Consider the following 15,632-nt stretch of genomic DNA (forward strand, 5'->3'; position numbering starts at 1 on the left):
ATCGTTCATTCATTATTGATCATTGATCCTTGTTCATTTCACATCGTTCATTCTACAATGCTCATTGATCCTTGTTTATTCTTCATCGTTCATTGTTCATTGATCATTGATTCTTGTTCATTCTTCATCGTTCATTGTTCAATGATCATTAATCCTTGTTCATTCTTCATCGTTCATTCTTCAATGATCATTGAACCTTGTTCATACTTCATCGTTCATTCTTCATTTATCATTGATCCTTGTTCATTATTAATCGTTCATTCTTCATTGATCATTGATCCTTGTTCATTCTTCATCTTTCATTCTTCATTGATCATTGATCCGTGTTCATTCTTCATTGTTCATTCATTATTGATCATTGATCCTTGTTCATTTTTCATCGTTCATTCTACAGTGCTCTTTGATCCTTGTTCATTCTTCATCGTTCATTGTTCATTGATCATTGATTCTTGTTCATTCTTCATCGTTCATTGTTCAATTATCATTGATCCTTGTTCATTCTTCATCGTTCATTCTTCAATGATCATTGATCGTTGTTCATACTTCATCGTTCATTCTTCAATGAACATTGATCGTTGTTCATTATTAATCGTTCATTCTTTATTCTTCATTAATCATTGATCCTTGTTCATTCTTCATCGTTCATTCTTCATTGATCATTGATCCGTGTTCATTCTTCATTATTCATTCTTCAATGATCATTGATCCTTGTTCATTCTTCATCGTTCATTCATTATTGATCATTGATCCTTGTTCATTCTTCATCGTTCATTGTTCATTGATCATTGATTCTTGTTCATTCTTCATCGTTCATTGTTCAATGATCATTAATCCTTGTTCATTCTTCATCGTTCATTCTTCAATGATCATTGAACCTTGTTCATACTTCATCGTTCATTCTTCATTGATCATTGATCCTTGTTCATTATTATATCGTTCATTCTTCATTGATCATTGATCCTTGTTCATTCTTCATCGTTCATTCTTCGTTGATCATTGATCCGTGTTCATTCTTCATTATTCATTCTTCAATGATCATTGATCCTTGTTCATTCTTCATCGTTCATTCATTATTGATCATTGATCCATGTTCATTTTACATCGTTCATTCTACAATACTCATTGATCCTTGTTTATTCTTCATCGTTCATTGTTCATTGATTCTTGTTCATTCTTCATCGTTCATTGTTCAATGATCATTAATCCTTGTTCATTCTTCATCGTTCATTCTTCAATGATCATTGAACCTTGTTCATACTTCGTCGTTCATTCTTCATTGATCATTGATCCTTGGTCATTATTAATCGTTCATTCTTCATCGATCATTGATCCTTGTTCATTCTTCATCGTTCATTCTTCATTGATCATTGATCCGTGTTCATTCTTCATTATTCATTCCTCAATGATCATTGATCCTTGTTCATTCTTCATCGTTCATTCATTATTGATCATTGATCCTTGATTATTTTACATCGTTCATTCTACAATGCTCATTGATCCTTGTTTATTCTTCATCGTTCATTGTTCATTGATCATTGATTCTTGTTCATTCTTCATCGTTCATTGTTCAATGATCATTAATCCTTGTTCATTCTTCATCGTTCATTCTTCAATGATCATTCCTTGTTCATACTTCATCGTTCATTCTTCATTTATCATTGATCCTTGTTCATTATTAATCGTTCATTCTTCATTGATCATTGATCCTTGTTCATTCTTCATCGTTCATTCATTATTGATCATTGATCCTTGTTCATTTTACATCGTTCATTCTACAATGCTCATTGATCCTTGTTCATTCTTCATCGTTCATTGTTCATTGATCATTGATTCTTGTTCATTCTTCATCGTTCATTGTTCAATGATCATTAATCCTTGTTCATTCTTCATCGTTCATTCTTCAATGATCATTGAACCTTGTTCATACTTCATCGTTCATTCGTTATTGATCATTGATCCTTGTTCATTATTAATCGTTCATTCTTCATTGATCATTGATCCTTGTTCATTCTTCATCGTTTATTCTTCATTGATCATTCATCCGTGTTCATTCTTCATTTTTCATTCTTCAATGATCATTGATCCTTGTTCATTCTTCATTGTTCATTCATTCTTGATCATTGATCCTTGTTCATTATTCATCGTTCATTCTACAATGCTCTTTGATCCTTGTTCATTCTTCATCGTTCATTATTTATTGATCATTGATTCTTGTTCATTTTTTATCGTTCATTGTTCAATGATCATTGATCCTTATTCATTCTTCATCGTTCATTCTTCAATGATCATTGATCCTTGTTCATACTTCATCGTTCATTCTTCATTGATCATTGATCCTTGTTCATTATAGCTGTTGGATGGTTAGGACACCCTGTTTTTAGAGATAAAGAAGGACGTGAACTTTTTGTACGCCGTATGCCTACTTTTTTTGAAACCTTTCTGGTCGTTTTGATCGACGGGGACGGAATTGTTCGAGCTGATGTTCCTTTTAGAAGAGCGGAATCTAAGTATAGCGTTGAACAAGTAGGTGTAACTGTTGAGTTTTATGGTGGCGAACTCAACGGAGTCAGTTATAGTGATCCTGCTACTGTGAAAAAATATGCTAGACGTGCTCAATTAGGTGAAATTTTCGAATTAGACCGTGCTACTTTGAAATCAGATGGTGTTTTTCGTAGTAGTCCGAGGGGTTGGTTTACCTTTGGACATGCTTCCTTTGCCCTACTATTCTTCTTCGGACACATCTGGCATGGGTCGCGAACTTTGTTCCGAGATGTTTTTGCCGGTATTGACCCCGATTTGGATGTTCAAGTAGAATTTGGCGCATTCCAAAAAATTGGAGATCCAACTACAAGAAGACAAGGAGTTTAATACAACATTGCTTTGTTATTTTTTGTGATTTGGCATAGGATACTGGAGCAATCTTAATTTGAATTACCGCCCCTTATTTACTCTTTCCCTTTTATCATTATCGGGAAAATAATTTCAAGTAAACAGGTATGGAAGCTATAATTGTAAACCACAATCAAATATATGGAAGCATTGGTTTATACATTTCTATTAGTCTCTACTCTAGGGATAATTTTTTTCGCTATCTTTTTTCGGGAACCGCCTAATCGTTCATTCTTCATTCTTCATTGATCATTGATCCTTTTTCATTCTTCATCGTTCATTCTTCATTGATCATTGATCCGTGTTCATTCTTCATTATTCATTCTTCAATGATCATTGATCCTTGTTCATTCTTCATCGTTCATTCATTATTGATCATTGATCCTTGTTCATTTTACATCGTTCATTCTACAATGCTCATTGATCCTTATTTATTCTTCATCGTTCATTGTTCATTGATCATTGATTCTTGTTCATTCTTCATCGTTCATTGTTCAATGATCATTAATCCTTGTTCATTCTTCATCGTTCATTCTTCAATGATCATTGAACCTTGTTCATACTTCATCGTTCATTCTTCATTGATCATTGATCCTTGTTCATTATTAATCGTTCATTCTTTATTCTTCATTGATCATTGATCCTTGTTTATTCTTCATCGTTCATTGTTCATTGATTCTTGTTCATTCTTCATCGTTCATTGTTCAATGATCATTAATCCTTGTTCATTCTTCATCGTTCATTCTTCAATGATCATTGAACCTTGTTCATACTTCATCGTTCATTCTTCATTGATCATTGATCCTTGTTCATTCTTCATCGTTCATTCTTCATTGATCATTGATCCGTGTTCATTCTTCATTTTTCATTCTTCAATGATCATTGATCCTTGTTCATTCTTCATTGTTCACTCATTATTGATCATTGATCCTTGTTCATTTTTCATCGTTCATTCTACAATGCTCTTTGATCCTTGTTCATTCTTCATCGTTCATTCTTCAATGATCATTGAACCTTGTTCATACTTCATCGTTCATTCTTCATTGATCATTGATTCTTGTTCATTCTTTATCGTTCATTATTCAATGATCATTAATCCTTGTTCATTCTTCATTATTCATTCTTCAATGATCATTGATCCTTGTTAATCCTTCATCGTTCATTCATTATTGATCATTGATCCTTGTTCATTCTTCATCGTTCATTGTTCATTGATCATTGATTCTTGTTCATTCTTCATCGTTCATTGTTCAATGATCATTAATCCTTGTCCATTCTTCATCGTTCATTCTTCAATGATCATTGAACCTTGTTCATACTTCATCGTTCATTCTTCATTGATCATTGATCCTTGTTCATTATTAATCGTTCATTCTTCATTGATCATTGATCCTTGTTCATTCTTCATAGTTCATTCTTCATTGATCATTGATCCGTGTTCATTCTTTATTTTTCATTCTTCAATGATCATTGATCCTTGTTCATTCTTCATTGTTCATTCATTATTGATCATTGATCCTTGTTCATTATTCATTGTTCATTCTACAATGCTCATTGATCCTTGTTTATTCTTCATCGTTCATTGTTCATTGATCATTGATTCTTGTTCATTCTTCATCGTTCATTGTTCAATGATCATTAATCCTTGTTTATTCTTCATCGTTCATTCTTCAATGATCATTGAAGCTTGTTCATACTTCATCGTTCATTCTTCATTTATCATTGATCCTTGTTCATTATTAATCGTTCATTCTTCATTGATCATTGATCCTTGTTCATTCTTCATAGTTCATTCTTCATTGATCATTGATCCGTGTTCATTCTTCATTTTTCATTCTTCAATGATCATTGATCCTTGTTCATTCTTCATTGTTCATTCATTATTGATCATTGATCCTTGTTCATTATTCATCGTTCATTCTACAATGCTCATTGATCCTTGTTTATTCTTCATCGTTCATTGTTCATTGATCATTGATTCTTGTTCATTCTTCATCGTTCATTGTTCAATGATCATTAATCCTTGTTCATTCTTCATCGTTCATTCTTCAATGATCATTGAACCTTGTTCATACTTCATCGTTCATTCTTTATTGATCATTGATCCTTGTTCATTATTAATCGTTCATTCTTCATTGATCATTGATCCTTGTTCATTCTTCATCGTTTATTCTTCATTGATCATTGATCCGTGTTCATTCTTCATTTTTCATTCTTCAATGATCATTGATCCTTGTTCATTCTTCATTGTTCATTCATTCTTGATCATTGATCCTTGTTCATTATTCATCGTTCATTCTACAATGCTCTTTGATCCTTGTTCATTCTTCATCGTTCATTATTCATTGATCATTGATTCTTGTTCATTTTTCATCGTTCATTGTTCAATGATCATTGATCCTTATTCATTCTTCATCGTTCATTCTTCAATGATCATTGATCCTTGTTCATACTTCATCGTTCATTCTTCATTGATCATTGATCCTTGTTCATTATAGCTATTGGATGGTTAGGACACCCTGTTTTTAGACATAAAGAAGGACGTGAACTTTTTGTACGCCGTATGCCTACTTTTTTTGAAACCTTTCCGGTCGTTTTGATCGACGGGGACGGAATTGTTCGAGCTGATGTTCCTTTTAGAAGAGCGGAATCTAAGTATAGCGTTGAACAAGTAGGTGTAACTGTTGAGTTTTATGGTGGCGAACTCAACGGAGTCAGTTATAGTGATCCTGCTACTGTGAAAAAATATGCTAGACGTGCTCAATTAGGTGAAATTTTCGAATTAGACCGTGCTACTTTGAAATCAGATGGTGTTTTTCGTAGTAGTCCGAGGGGTTGGTTTACCTTTGGACATGCTTCCTTTGCCCTACTATTCTTCTTCGGACACATCTGGCATGGGTCGCGAACTTTGTTCCGAGATGTTTTTGCCGGTATTGACCCCGATTTGGATGTTCAAGTAGAATTTGGCGCATTCCAAAAAATTGGAGATCCAACTACAAGAAGACAAGGAGTTTAATACAACATTGCTTTGTTATTTTTTGTGATTTGGCATAGGATACTGGAGCAATCTTAATTTGAATTACCGCCCCTTATTTACTCTTTCCCTTTTATCATTATCGGGAAAATAATTTCAAGTAAACAGGTACGGAAGCTATAATTGTAAACCACAATCAAATATATGGAAGCATTGGTTTATACATTTCTATTAGTCTCTACTCTAGGGATAATTTTTTTCGCTATCTTTTTTCGGGAACCGCCTAATCGTTCATTCTTCATTCTTCATTGATCATTGATCCTTTTTCATTCTTCATCGTTCATTCTTCATTGATCATTGATCCGTGTTCATTCTTCATTATTCATTCTTCAATGATCATTGATCCTTGTTCATTCTTCATCGTTCATTCATTATTGATCATTGATCCTTGTTCATTTTACATCGTTCATTCTACAATGCTCATTGATCCTTATTTATTCTTCATCGTTCATTGTTCATTGATCATTGATTCTTGTTCATTCTTCATCGTTCATTGTTCAATGATCATTAATCCTTGTTCATTCTTCATCGTTCATTCTTCAATGATCATTGAACCTTGTTCATACTTCATCGTTCATTCTTCATTGATCATTGATCCTTGTTCATTATTAATCGTTCATTCTTCATTGATCATTGATCCTTGTTCATTCTTCATCGTTCATTCTTCATTGATCATTGATCCGTGTTCATTCTTCATTTTTCATTCTTCAATGATCATTGATCCTTGTTCATTCTTCATTGTTCATTCATTATTGATCATTGATCCTTGTTCATTATTCATCGTTCATTCTACAATGCTCTTTGATCCTTGTTCATTCTTCATTGTTCATTATTCATTGATCATTGATTCTTGTTCATTCTTCATCGTTCATTGTTCAATGATCATTGATCCTTATTCATTCTTCATAGTTCATTCTTCATTGATCATTGATCCGTGTTCATTCTTCATTATTCATTCTTCAATGATCATATCCTTGTTCATTCTTCATCCCTCATTCATTATTGATCATTGATCCTTGTTCATTTTACATCGTCCATTCTACAATGCTCATTGATCCTTGTTCATTCTTCATCGTTCATCGTTCATTGATCATTGATTCTTGTTCATTCCTCATCGTTCAATGTTCATTGATGATTGATTCTTGTTCATTCTTCATCTTTCATTGTTCAATGATCATTAATCCTTGTTCATTCTTCATCGTTCATTCTTCAATGATCATTGAACCTTGTTCATACTTCATCGTTCATTCTTCATTGATCATTGATCCGTGTTCATTCTTCATTATTCATTCCTCAATGATCATTGATCCTTGTGCATTCTTCATCGTTCATTCATTATTGATCATTGATCCTTGTTCATTTTACATCGTTCATTCTACAATGCTCATTGATCCTTGTTTATTCTTCATCGTTCATTGTTCATTGATCATTGATTCTTGTTCATTCTTCATCGTTCATTGTTCAATGATCATTAATCCTTGTTCATTCTTCATCGTTCATTCTTCAATGATCATTCCTTGTTCATACTTCATCGTTCATTCTTCATTGATCATTGATCCTTGTTCATTATTAATCGTTCATTCTTCATTGATCATTGATCCTTGTTCATTCTTCATCGTTCATTCTACAATGCTCATTGATCCTTGTTTATTCTTCATCGTTCATTGTTCATTGATCATTGATTCTTGTTCATTCTTCATCGTTCATTGTTCAATGATCATTAATCCTTGTTCATTCTTCATCGTTCATTCTTCAATGATCATTGAACCTTGTTCATACTTCATCGTTCATTCTTTATTGATCATTGATCCTTGTTCATTATTAATCGTTCATTCTTCATTGATCATTGATCCTTGTTCATTCTTCATCGTTTATTCTTCATTGATCATTGATCCGTGTTCATTCTTCATTTTTCATTCTTCAATGATCATTGATCCTTGTTCATTCTTCATTGTTCATTCATTCTTGATCATTGATCCTTGTTCATTATTCATCGTTCATTCTACAATGCTCTTTGATCCTTGTTCATTCTTCATCGTTCATTATTCATTGATCATTGATTCTTGTTCATTTTTCATCGTTCATTGTTCAATGATCATTGATCCTTATTCATTCTTCATCGTTCATTCTTCAATGATCATTGATCCTTGTTCATACTTCATCGTTCATTCTTCATTGATCATTGATCCTTGTTCATTATAGCTGTTGGATGGTTAGGACACCCTGTTTTTAGACATAAAGAAGGACGTGAACTTTTTGTACGCCGTATGCCTACTTTTTTTGAAACCTTTCCGGTCGTTTTGATCGACGGGGACGGAATTGTTCGAGCTGATGTTCCTTTTAGAAGAGCGGAATCTAAGTATAGCGTTGAACAAGTAGGTGTAACTGTTGAGTTTTATGGTGGCGAACTCAACGGAGTCAGTTATAGTGATCCTGCTACTGTGAAAAAATATGCTAGACGTGCTCAATTAGGTGAAATTTTCGAATTAGACCGTGCTACTTTGAAATCAGATGGTGTTTTTCGTAGTAGTCCGAGGGGTTGGTTTACCTTTGGACATGCTTCCTTTGCCCTACTATTCTTCTTCGGACACATCTGGCATGGGTCGCGAACTTTGTTCCGAGATGTTTTTGCCGGTATTGACCCCGATTTGGATGTTCAAGTAGAATTTGGCGCATTCCAAAAAATTGGAGATCCAACTACAAGAAGACAAGGAGTTTAATACAACATTGCTTTGTTATTTTTTGTGATTTGGCATAGGATACTGGAGCAATCTTAATTTGAATTACCGCCCCTTTTTTACTCTTTCCCTTTTATCATTATCGGGAAAATAATTTCAAGTAAACAGGTATGGAAGCTATAATTGTAAACCACAATCAAATATATGGAAGCATTGGTTTATACATTTCTATTAGTCTCTACTCTAGGGATAATTTTTTTCGCTATCTTTTTTCGGGAACCGCCTAATCGTTCATTCTTCATTCTTCATTGATCATTGATCCTTTTTCATTCTTCATCGTTCATTCTTCATTGATCATTGATCCGTGTTCATTCTTCATTATTCATTCTTCAATGATCATTGATCCTTGTTCATTCTTCATCGTTCATTCATTATTGATCATTGATCCTTGTTCATTTTACATCGTTCATTCTACAATGCTCATTGATCCTTATTTATTCTTCATCGTTCATTGTTCATTGATCATTGATTCTTGTTCATTCTTCATCGTTCATTGTTCAATGATCATTAATCCTTGTTCATTCTTCATCGTTCATTCTTCAATGATCATTGAACCTTGTTCATACTTCATCGTTCATTCTTCATTGATCATTGATCCTTGTTCATTATTAATCGTTCATTCTTCATTGATCATTGATCCTTGTTCATTCTTCATAGTTCATTCTTCATTGATCATTGATCCGTGTTCATTCTTCATTATTCATTCTTCAATGATCATATCCTTGTTCATTCTTCATCCGTCATTCATTATTGATCATTGATCCTTGTTCATTTTACATCGTCCATTCTACAATGCTCATTGATCCTTGTTCATTCTTCATCGTTCATCGTTCATTGATCATTGATTCTTGTTCATTCCTCATCGTTCAATGTTCGTTGATGATTGATTCTTGTTCATTCTTCATCTTTCATTGTTCAATGATCATTAATCCTTGTTCATTCTTCATCGTTCATTCTTCAATGATCATTGAACCTTGTTCATACTTCATCGTTCATTCTTCATTGATCATTGATCCGTGTTCATTCTTCCTTATTCATTCCTCAATGATCATTGATCCTTGTGCATTCTTCATCGTTCATTCATTATTGATCATTGATCCTTGTTCATTTTACATCGTTCATTCTACAATGCTCATTGATCCTTGTTTATTCTTCATCGTTCATTGTTCATTGATCATTGATTCTTGTTCATTCTTCATCGTTCATTGTTCAATGATCATTAATCCTTGTTCATTCTTCATCGTTCATTCTTCAATGATCATTCCTTGTTCATACTTCATCGTTCATTCTTCATTGATCATTGATCCTTGTTCATTATTAATCGTTCATTCTTCATTGATCATTGATCCTTGTTCATTCTTCATCGTTCATTCTTCATTGATCATTGATCCGTGTTCATTCTTCATTTTTCATTCTTCAATGATCATTTATCGTTGTTCATTCTTTATTGTTCATTCATTATTGATCATTGATCCTTGTTCATTTTTCATCGTTCATTCTACAATGCTCTTTGATCCTTGTTCATTCTTCATCGTTGATTGTTCATTGATCATTGATTCTTGTTCATTCTTTATCGTTCATTGTTCAATGATCATTAATCCTTGTTCATTCTTCATCGTTCATTCTTCAATGATCATTGATCCTTGTTCATTCTTCATAGTTCATTCTTCATTGATCATTGATCCGTGTTCATTCTTCATTTTTCATTCTTCAATGATCATTGATCCTTCTTCATTCTTCATTGTTCATTCATTATTGATCATTGATCCTTGTTATTTTTTCATTGTTCATTCTACAATGCTCTTTGATCCTTGTTCATTCTTCATCGTTCATTGTTCATTGATCATTGATTCTTGTGCATTCTTCATCGTTCATTGTTCAATGATCATTGATCCATGTTCATTCTTCATCGTTCATTCTTCAATGATCATTGATCCTTGTTCATACTTCATCGTTCATTCTTCAATGATCATTGATCCTTGTTCATTATTAATCGTTCATTCTTTATTCTTCATTGATCATTGATCCTTGTTCATTCTTCATCATTTATTCTTCATTGATCATTGATCCGTGTTCATTCTTCATTATTCATTCTTCAATGATCATTGATCCTTGTTCATTCTTCATCGTTCATTCATTATTGATCATTGATCCTTGTTCATTTCACATCGTTCATTCTACAATGCTCATTGATCCTTGTTTATTCTTCATCGTTCATTGTTCATTGATCATTGATTCTTGTTCATTCTTCATCGTTCATTGTTCAATGATCATTAATCCTTGTTCATTCTTCATCGTTCATTCTTCAATGATCATTGAACCTTGTTCATACTTCATCGTTCATTCTTCATTTATCATTGATCCTTGTTCATTATTAATCGTTCATTCTTCATTGATCATTGATCCTTGTTCATTCTTCATCTTTCATTCTTCATTGATCATTGATCCGTGTTCATTCTTCATTGTTCATTCATTATTGATCATTGATCCTTGTTCATTTTTCATCGTTCATTCTACAGTGCTCTTTGATCCTTGTTCATTCTTCATCGTTCATTGTTCATTGATCATTGATTCTTGTTCATTCTTCATCGTTCATTGTTCAATTATCATTGATCCTTGTTCATTCTTCATCGTTCATTCTTCAATGATCATTGATCGTTGTTCATACTTCATCGTTCATTCTTCAATGAACATTGATCGTTGTTCATTATTAATCGTTCATTCTTTATTCTTCATTAATCATTGATCCTTGTTCATTCTTCATCGTTCATTCTTCATTGATCATTGATCCGTGTTCATTCTTCATTATTCATTCTTCAATGATCATTGATCCTTGTTCATTCTTCATCGTTCATTCATTATTGATCATTGATCCTTGTTCATTCTTCATCGTTCATTGTTCATTGATCATTGATTCTTGTTCATTCTTCATCGTTCATTGTTCAATGATCATTAATCCTTGTTCATTCTTCATCGTTCATTCTTCAATGATCATTGAACCTTGTTCATACTTCATCGTTCATTCTTCATTGATCATTGATCCTTGTTCATTATTATATCGTTCATTCTTCATTGATCATTGATCCTTGTTCATTCTTCATCGTTCATTCTTCGTTGATCATTGATCCGTGTTCATTCTTCATTATTCATTCTTCAATGATCATTGATCCTTGTTCATTCTTCATCGTTCATTCATTATTGATCATTGATCCATGTTCATTTTACATCGTTCATTCTACAATACTCATTGATCCTTGTTTATTCTTCATCGTTCATTGTTCATTGATTCTTGTTCATTCTTCATCGTTCATTGTTCAATGATCATTAATCCTTGTTCATTCTTCATCGTTCATTCTTCAATGATCATTGAACCTTGTTCATACTTCGTCGTTCATTCTTCATTGATCATTGATCCTTGGTCATTATTAATCGTTCATTCTTCATCGATCATTGATCCTTGTTCATTCTTCATCGTTCATTCTTCATTGATCATTGATCCGTGTTCATTCTTCATTATTCATTCCTCAATGATCATTGATCCTTGTTCATTCTTCATCGTTCATTCATTATTGATCATTGATCCTTGATTATTTTACATCGTTCATTCTACAATGCTCATTGATCCTTGTTTATTCTTCATCGTTCATTGTTCATTGATCATTGATTCTTGTTCATTCTTCATCGTTCATTGTTCAATGATCATTAATCCTTGTTCATTCTTCATCGTTCATTCTTCAATGATCATTCCTTGTTCATACTTCATCGTTCATTCTTCATTTATCATTGATCCTTGTTCATTATTAATCGTTCATTCTTCATTGATCATTGATCCTTGTTCATTCTTCATCGTTCATTCATTATTGATCATTGATCCTTGTTCATTTTACATCGTTCATTCTACAATGCTCATTGATCCTTGTTCATTCTTCATCGTTCATTGTTCATTGATCATTGATTCTTGTTCATTCTTCATCGTTCATTGTTCAATGATCATTAATCCTTGTTCATTCTTCATCGTTCATTCTTCAATGATCATTGAACCTTGTTCATACTTCATCGTTCATTCTTCATTGATCATTGATCCTTGTTCATTATTAATCGTTCATTCTTCATTGATCATTGATCCTTGTTCATTGTTCATAGTTCATTCTTCATTGATCATTGATCCGTGTTCATTCTTTATTTTTCATTCTTCAATGATCATTGATCCTTGTTCATTCTTCATTGTTCATTCATTATTGATCATTGATCCTTGTTCATTATTCATTGTTCATTCTACAATGCTCATTGATCCTTGTTTATTCTTCATCGTTCATTGTTCATTGATCATTGATTCTTGTTCATTCTTCATCGTTCATTGTTCAATGATCATTAATCCTTGTTCATTCTTCATCGTTCATTCTTAATTGATCATTGATCCTTGTTCATTATTAATCGTTCATTCTTCATTGATCATTGATCCTTGTTCATTCTTCATCGTTCATTCTTCATTGATCATTGATCCGTGTTCATTCTTCATTATTCATTCTTCAATGATCATTGATCCTTGTTCATTCTTCATCGCTCATTCATTATTGATCATTGATCCTTGTTCATTTTACATCGTTCATTCTACAATGCTCATTGATCCTTGTTCATTCTTCATCGTTCATCGTTCATTGATCATTGATTCTTGTTCATTCTTCATCGTTCAATGTTCATTGATGATTGATTCTTGTTCATTCTTCATCGTTCATTGTTCAATGATCATTAATCCTTGTTCATTCTTCATCGTTCATTCTTAATTGATCATTGATCCTTGTTCATTATTAATCGTTCATTCTTCATTGATCATTGATCCTTGTTCATACTTCATCGTTCATTCTTCATTGATCATTGATCCGTGTTCATTCTTCATTATTCATTCCTCAATGATCATTGATCCTTGTTCATTCTTCATCGTTCATTCATTATTGATCATTGATCCTTGTTCATTTTACATCGTTCATTCTACAATGCTCATTGATCCTTGTTTATTCTTCATCGTTCATTGTTCATTGATCATTGATTCTTGTTCATTCTTCATCGTTCATTGTTCAATGATCATTAATCCTTGTTCATTCTTCATCGTTCATTCTTCAATGATCATTCCTTGTTCATACTTCATCGTTCATTCTTCATTGATCATTGATCCTTGTTCATTATTAATCGTTCATTCTTCATTGATCATTGATCCTTGTTCATTCTTCATCGTTCATTCTTTATTGATCATTGATCTGTGTTCATTCTTCATTTTTCATTCTTCAATGATCATTGATCCTTGTTCATTCTTCATTGTTCATTCATTATTGATCATTGATCCTTGTTCATTTTTCATCGTTCATTCTACAGTGCTCTTTGATCCTTGTTCATTCTTCATCGTTGATTGTTCATTGATCATTGATTCTTGTTCATTCTTTATCGTTCATTGTTCAATGATCATTAATCCTTGTTCATTCTTCATCGTTCATTCTTCAATGATCATTGAACCTTGTTCATACTTCATCGTTCATTCTTCATTGATCATTGATCTTTGTTCATTATTAATCGTTCATTCTTCATTGATCATTGATCCTTGTTCATTCTTCATCGTTCATTCTTCATTGATCATTGATCCTTGTTCATTATTAATCGTTCATTCTTCATTGATCATTGATCCTTGTTCATTCTTCATAGTTCATTCTTCATTGATCATTGATCCGTGTTCATTCTTTATTTTTCATTCTTCAATGATCATTGATCCTTGTTCATTCTTCATTGTTCATTCATTATTGATCATTGATCCTTGTTCATTATTCATTGTTCATTCTACAATGCTCATTGATCCTTGTTTATTCTTCATCGTTCATTGTTCATTGATTATTGATTCTTGTTCATTCTTCATCGTTCATTGTTCAATGATCATTAATCCTTGTTCATTCTTCATCGTTCATTCTTAATTGATCATTGATCCTTGTTCATTATTAATCGTTCATTCTTCATTGATCATTGATCCTTGTTCATTCTTCATCGTTCATTCTTCATTAATCATTGATCCGTGTTCATTCTTCATTATTCATTCTTCAATGATCATTGATCCTTGTTCATTCTTCATCGCTCATTCATTATTGATCATTGATCCTTGTTCATTTTACATCGTTCATTCTACAATGCTCATTGATCCTTGTTCATTCTTCATCGTTCATCGTTCATTGATCATTGATTCTTGTTCATTCTTCATCGTTCAATGTTCATTGATGATTGATTCTTGTTCATTCTTCATCGTTCATTGTTCAATGATCATTAATCCTTGTTCATTCTTCATCGTTCATTCTTAATTGATCATTGATCCTTGTTCATTATTAATCGTTCATTCTTCATTGATCATTGATCCTTGTTCATACTTCATCGTTCATTCTTCATTGATCATTGATCCGTGTTCATTCTTCATTATTCATTCCTCAATGATCATTGATCCTTGTTCATTCTTCATCGTTCATTCATTATTGATCATTGATCCTTGTTCATTTTACATCGTTCATTCTACAATGCTCATTGATCCTTGTTTATTCTTCATCGTTCATTGTTCATTGATCATTGATTCTTGTTCATTCTTCATCGTTCATTGTTCAATGATCATTAATCCTTGTTCATTCTTCATCGTTCATTCTTCAATGATCATTCCTTGTTCATACTTCATCGTTCATTCTTCATTGATCATTGATCCTTGTTCATTATTAATCGTTCATTCTTCATTGATCATTGATCCTTGTTCATTCTTCATCGTTCATTCTTTATTGATCATTGATCTGTGTTCATTCTTCATTTTTCATTCTTCAATGATCATTGATCCTTGTTCATTCTTCATTGTTCATTCATTATTGATCATTGATCCTTGTTCATTTTTCATCGTTCATTCTACAGTGCTCTTTGATCCTTGTTCATTCTTCATCGTTGATTGTTCATTGATCATT

General features: G+C 32.4%; 3 protein-coding genes across 3 annotated transcripts; all 3 read left to right on the forward strand.

The window, feature by feature from the left end:
- Positions 1–2,343: 2,343 nt before the first annotated feature.
- Positions 2,344–3,110, forward strand: LOC130821555 (photosystem II CP47 reaction center protein-like; the record flags this gene model as incomplete). The annotated part of the gene is made up of 1 exon (XM_057687346.1): positions 2,344–3,110. A coding segment is annotated over one exon (525 nt), but the record flags the coding sequence as incomplete, so codon positions are not given.
- Positions 3,111–5,380: 2,270 nt separating this feature from the next.
- On the forward strand, positions 5,381–6,010 carry LOC130821556 (photosystem II CP47 reaction center protein-like; the record flags this gene model as incomplete). The annotated part of the gene is made up of 1 exon (XM_057687347.1): positions 5,381–6,010. A coding segment is annotated over one exon (525 nt), but the record flags the coding sequence as incomplete, so codon positions are not given.
- A 2,108-nt stretch (positions 6,011–8,118) lies between these two features.
- LOC130821557 (photosystem II CP47 reaction center protein-like) lies at positions 8,119–8,882 on the forward strand (the record flags this gene model as incomplete). Its single annotated transcript, XM_057687349.1, has 1 exon — positions 8,119–8,882. A coding segment is annotated over one exon (525 nt), but the record flags the coding sequence as incomplete, so codon positions are not given.
- Positions 8,883–15,632: the final 6,750 nt, after the last annotated feature.

Source organism: Amaranthus tricolor, chromosome 8 (genome assembly GCF_026212465.1).
Source record: "Amaranthus tricolor cultivar Red isolate AtriRed21 chromosome 8, ASM2621246v1, whole genome shotgun sequence".
Classification (NCBI taxonomy): Eukaryota; Viridiplantae; Streptophyta; class Magnoliopsida; order Caryophyllales; family Amaranthaceae; genus Amaranthus; species Amaranthus tricolor.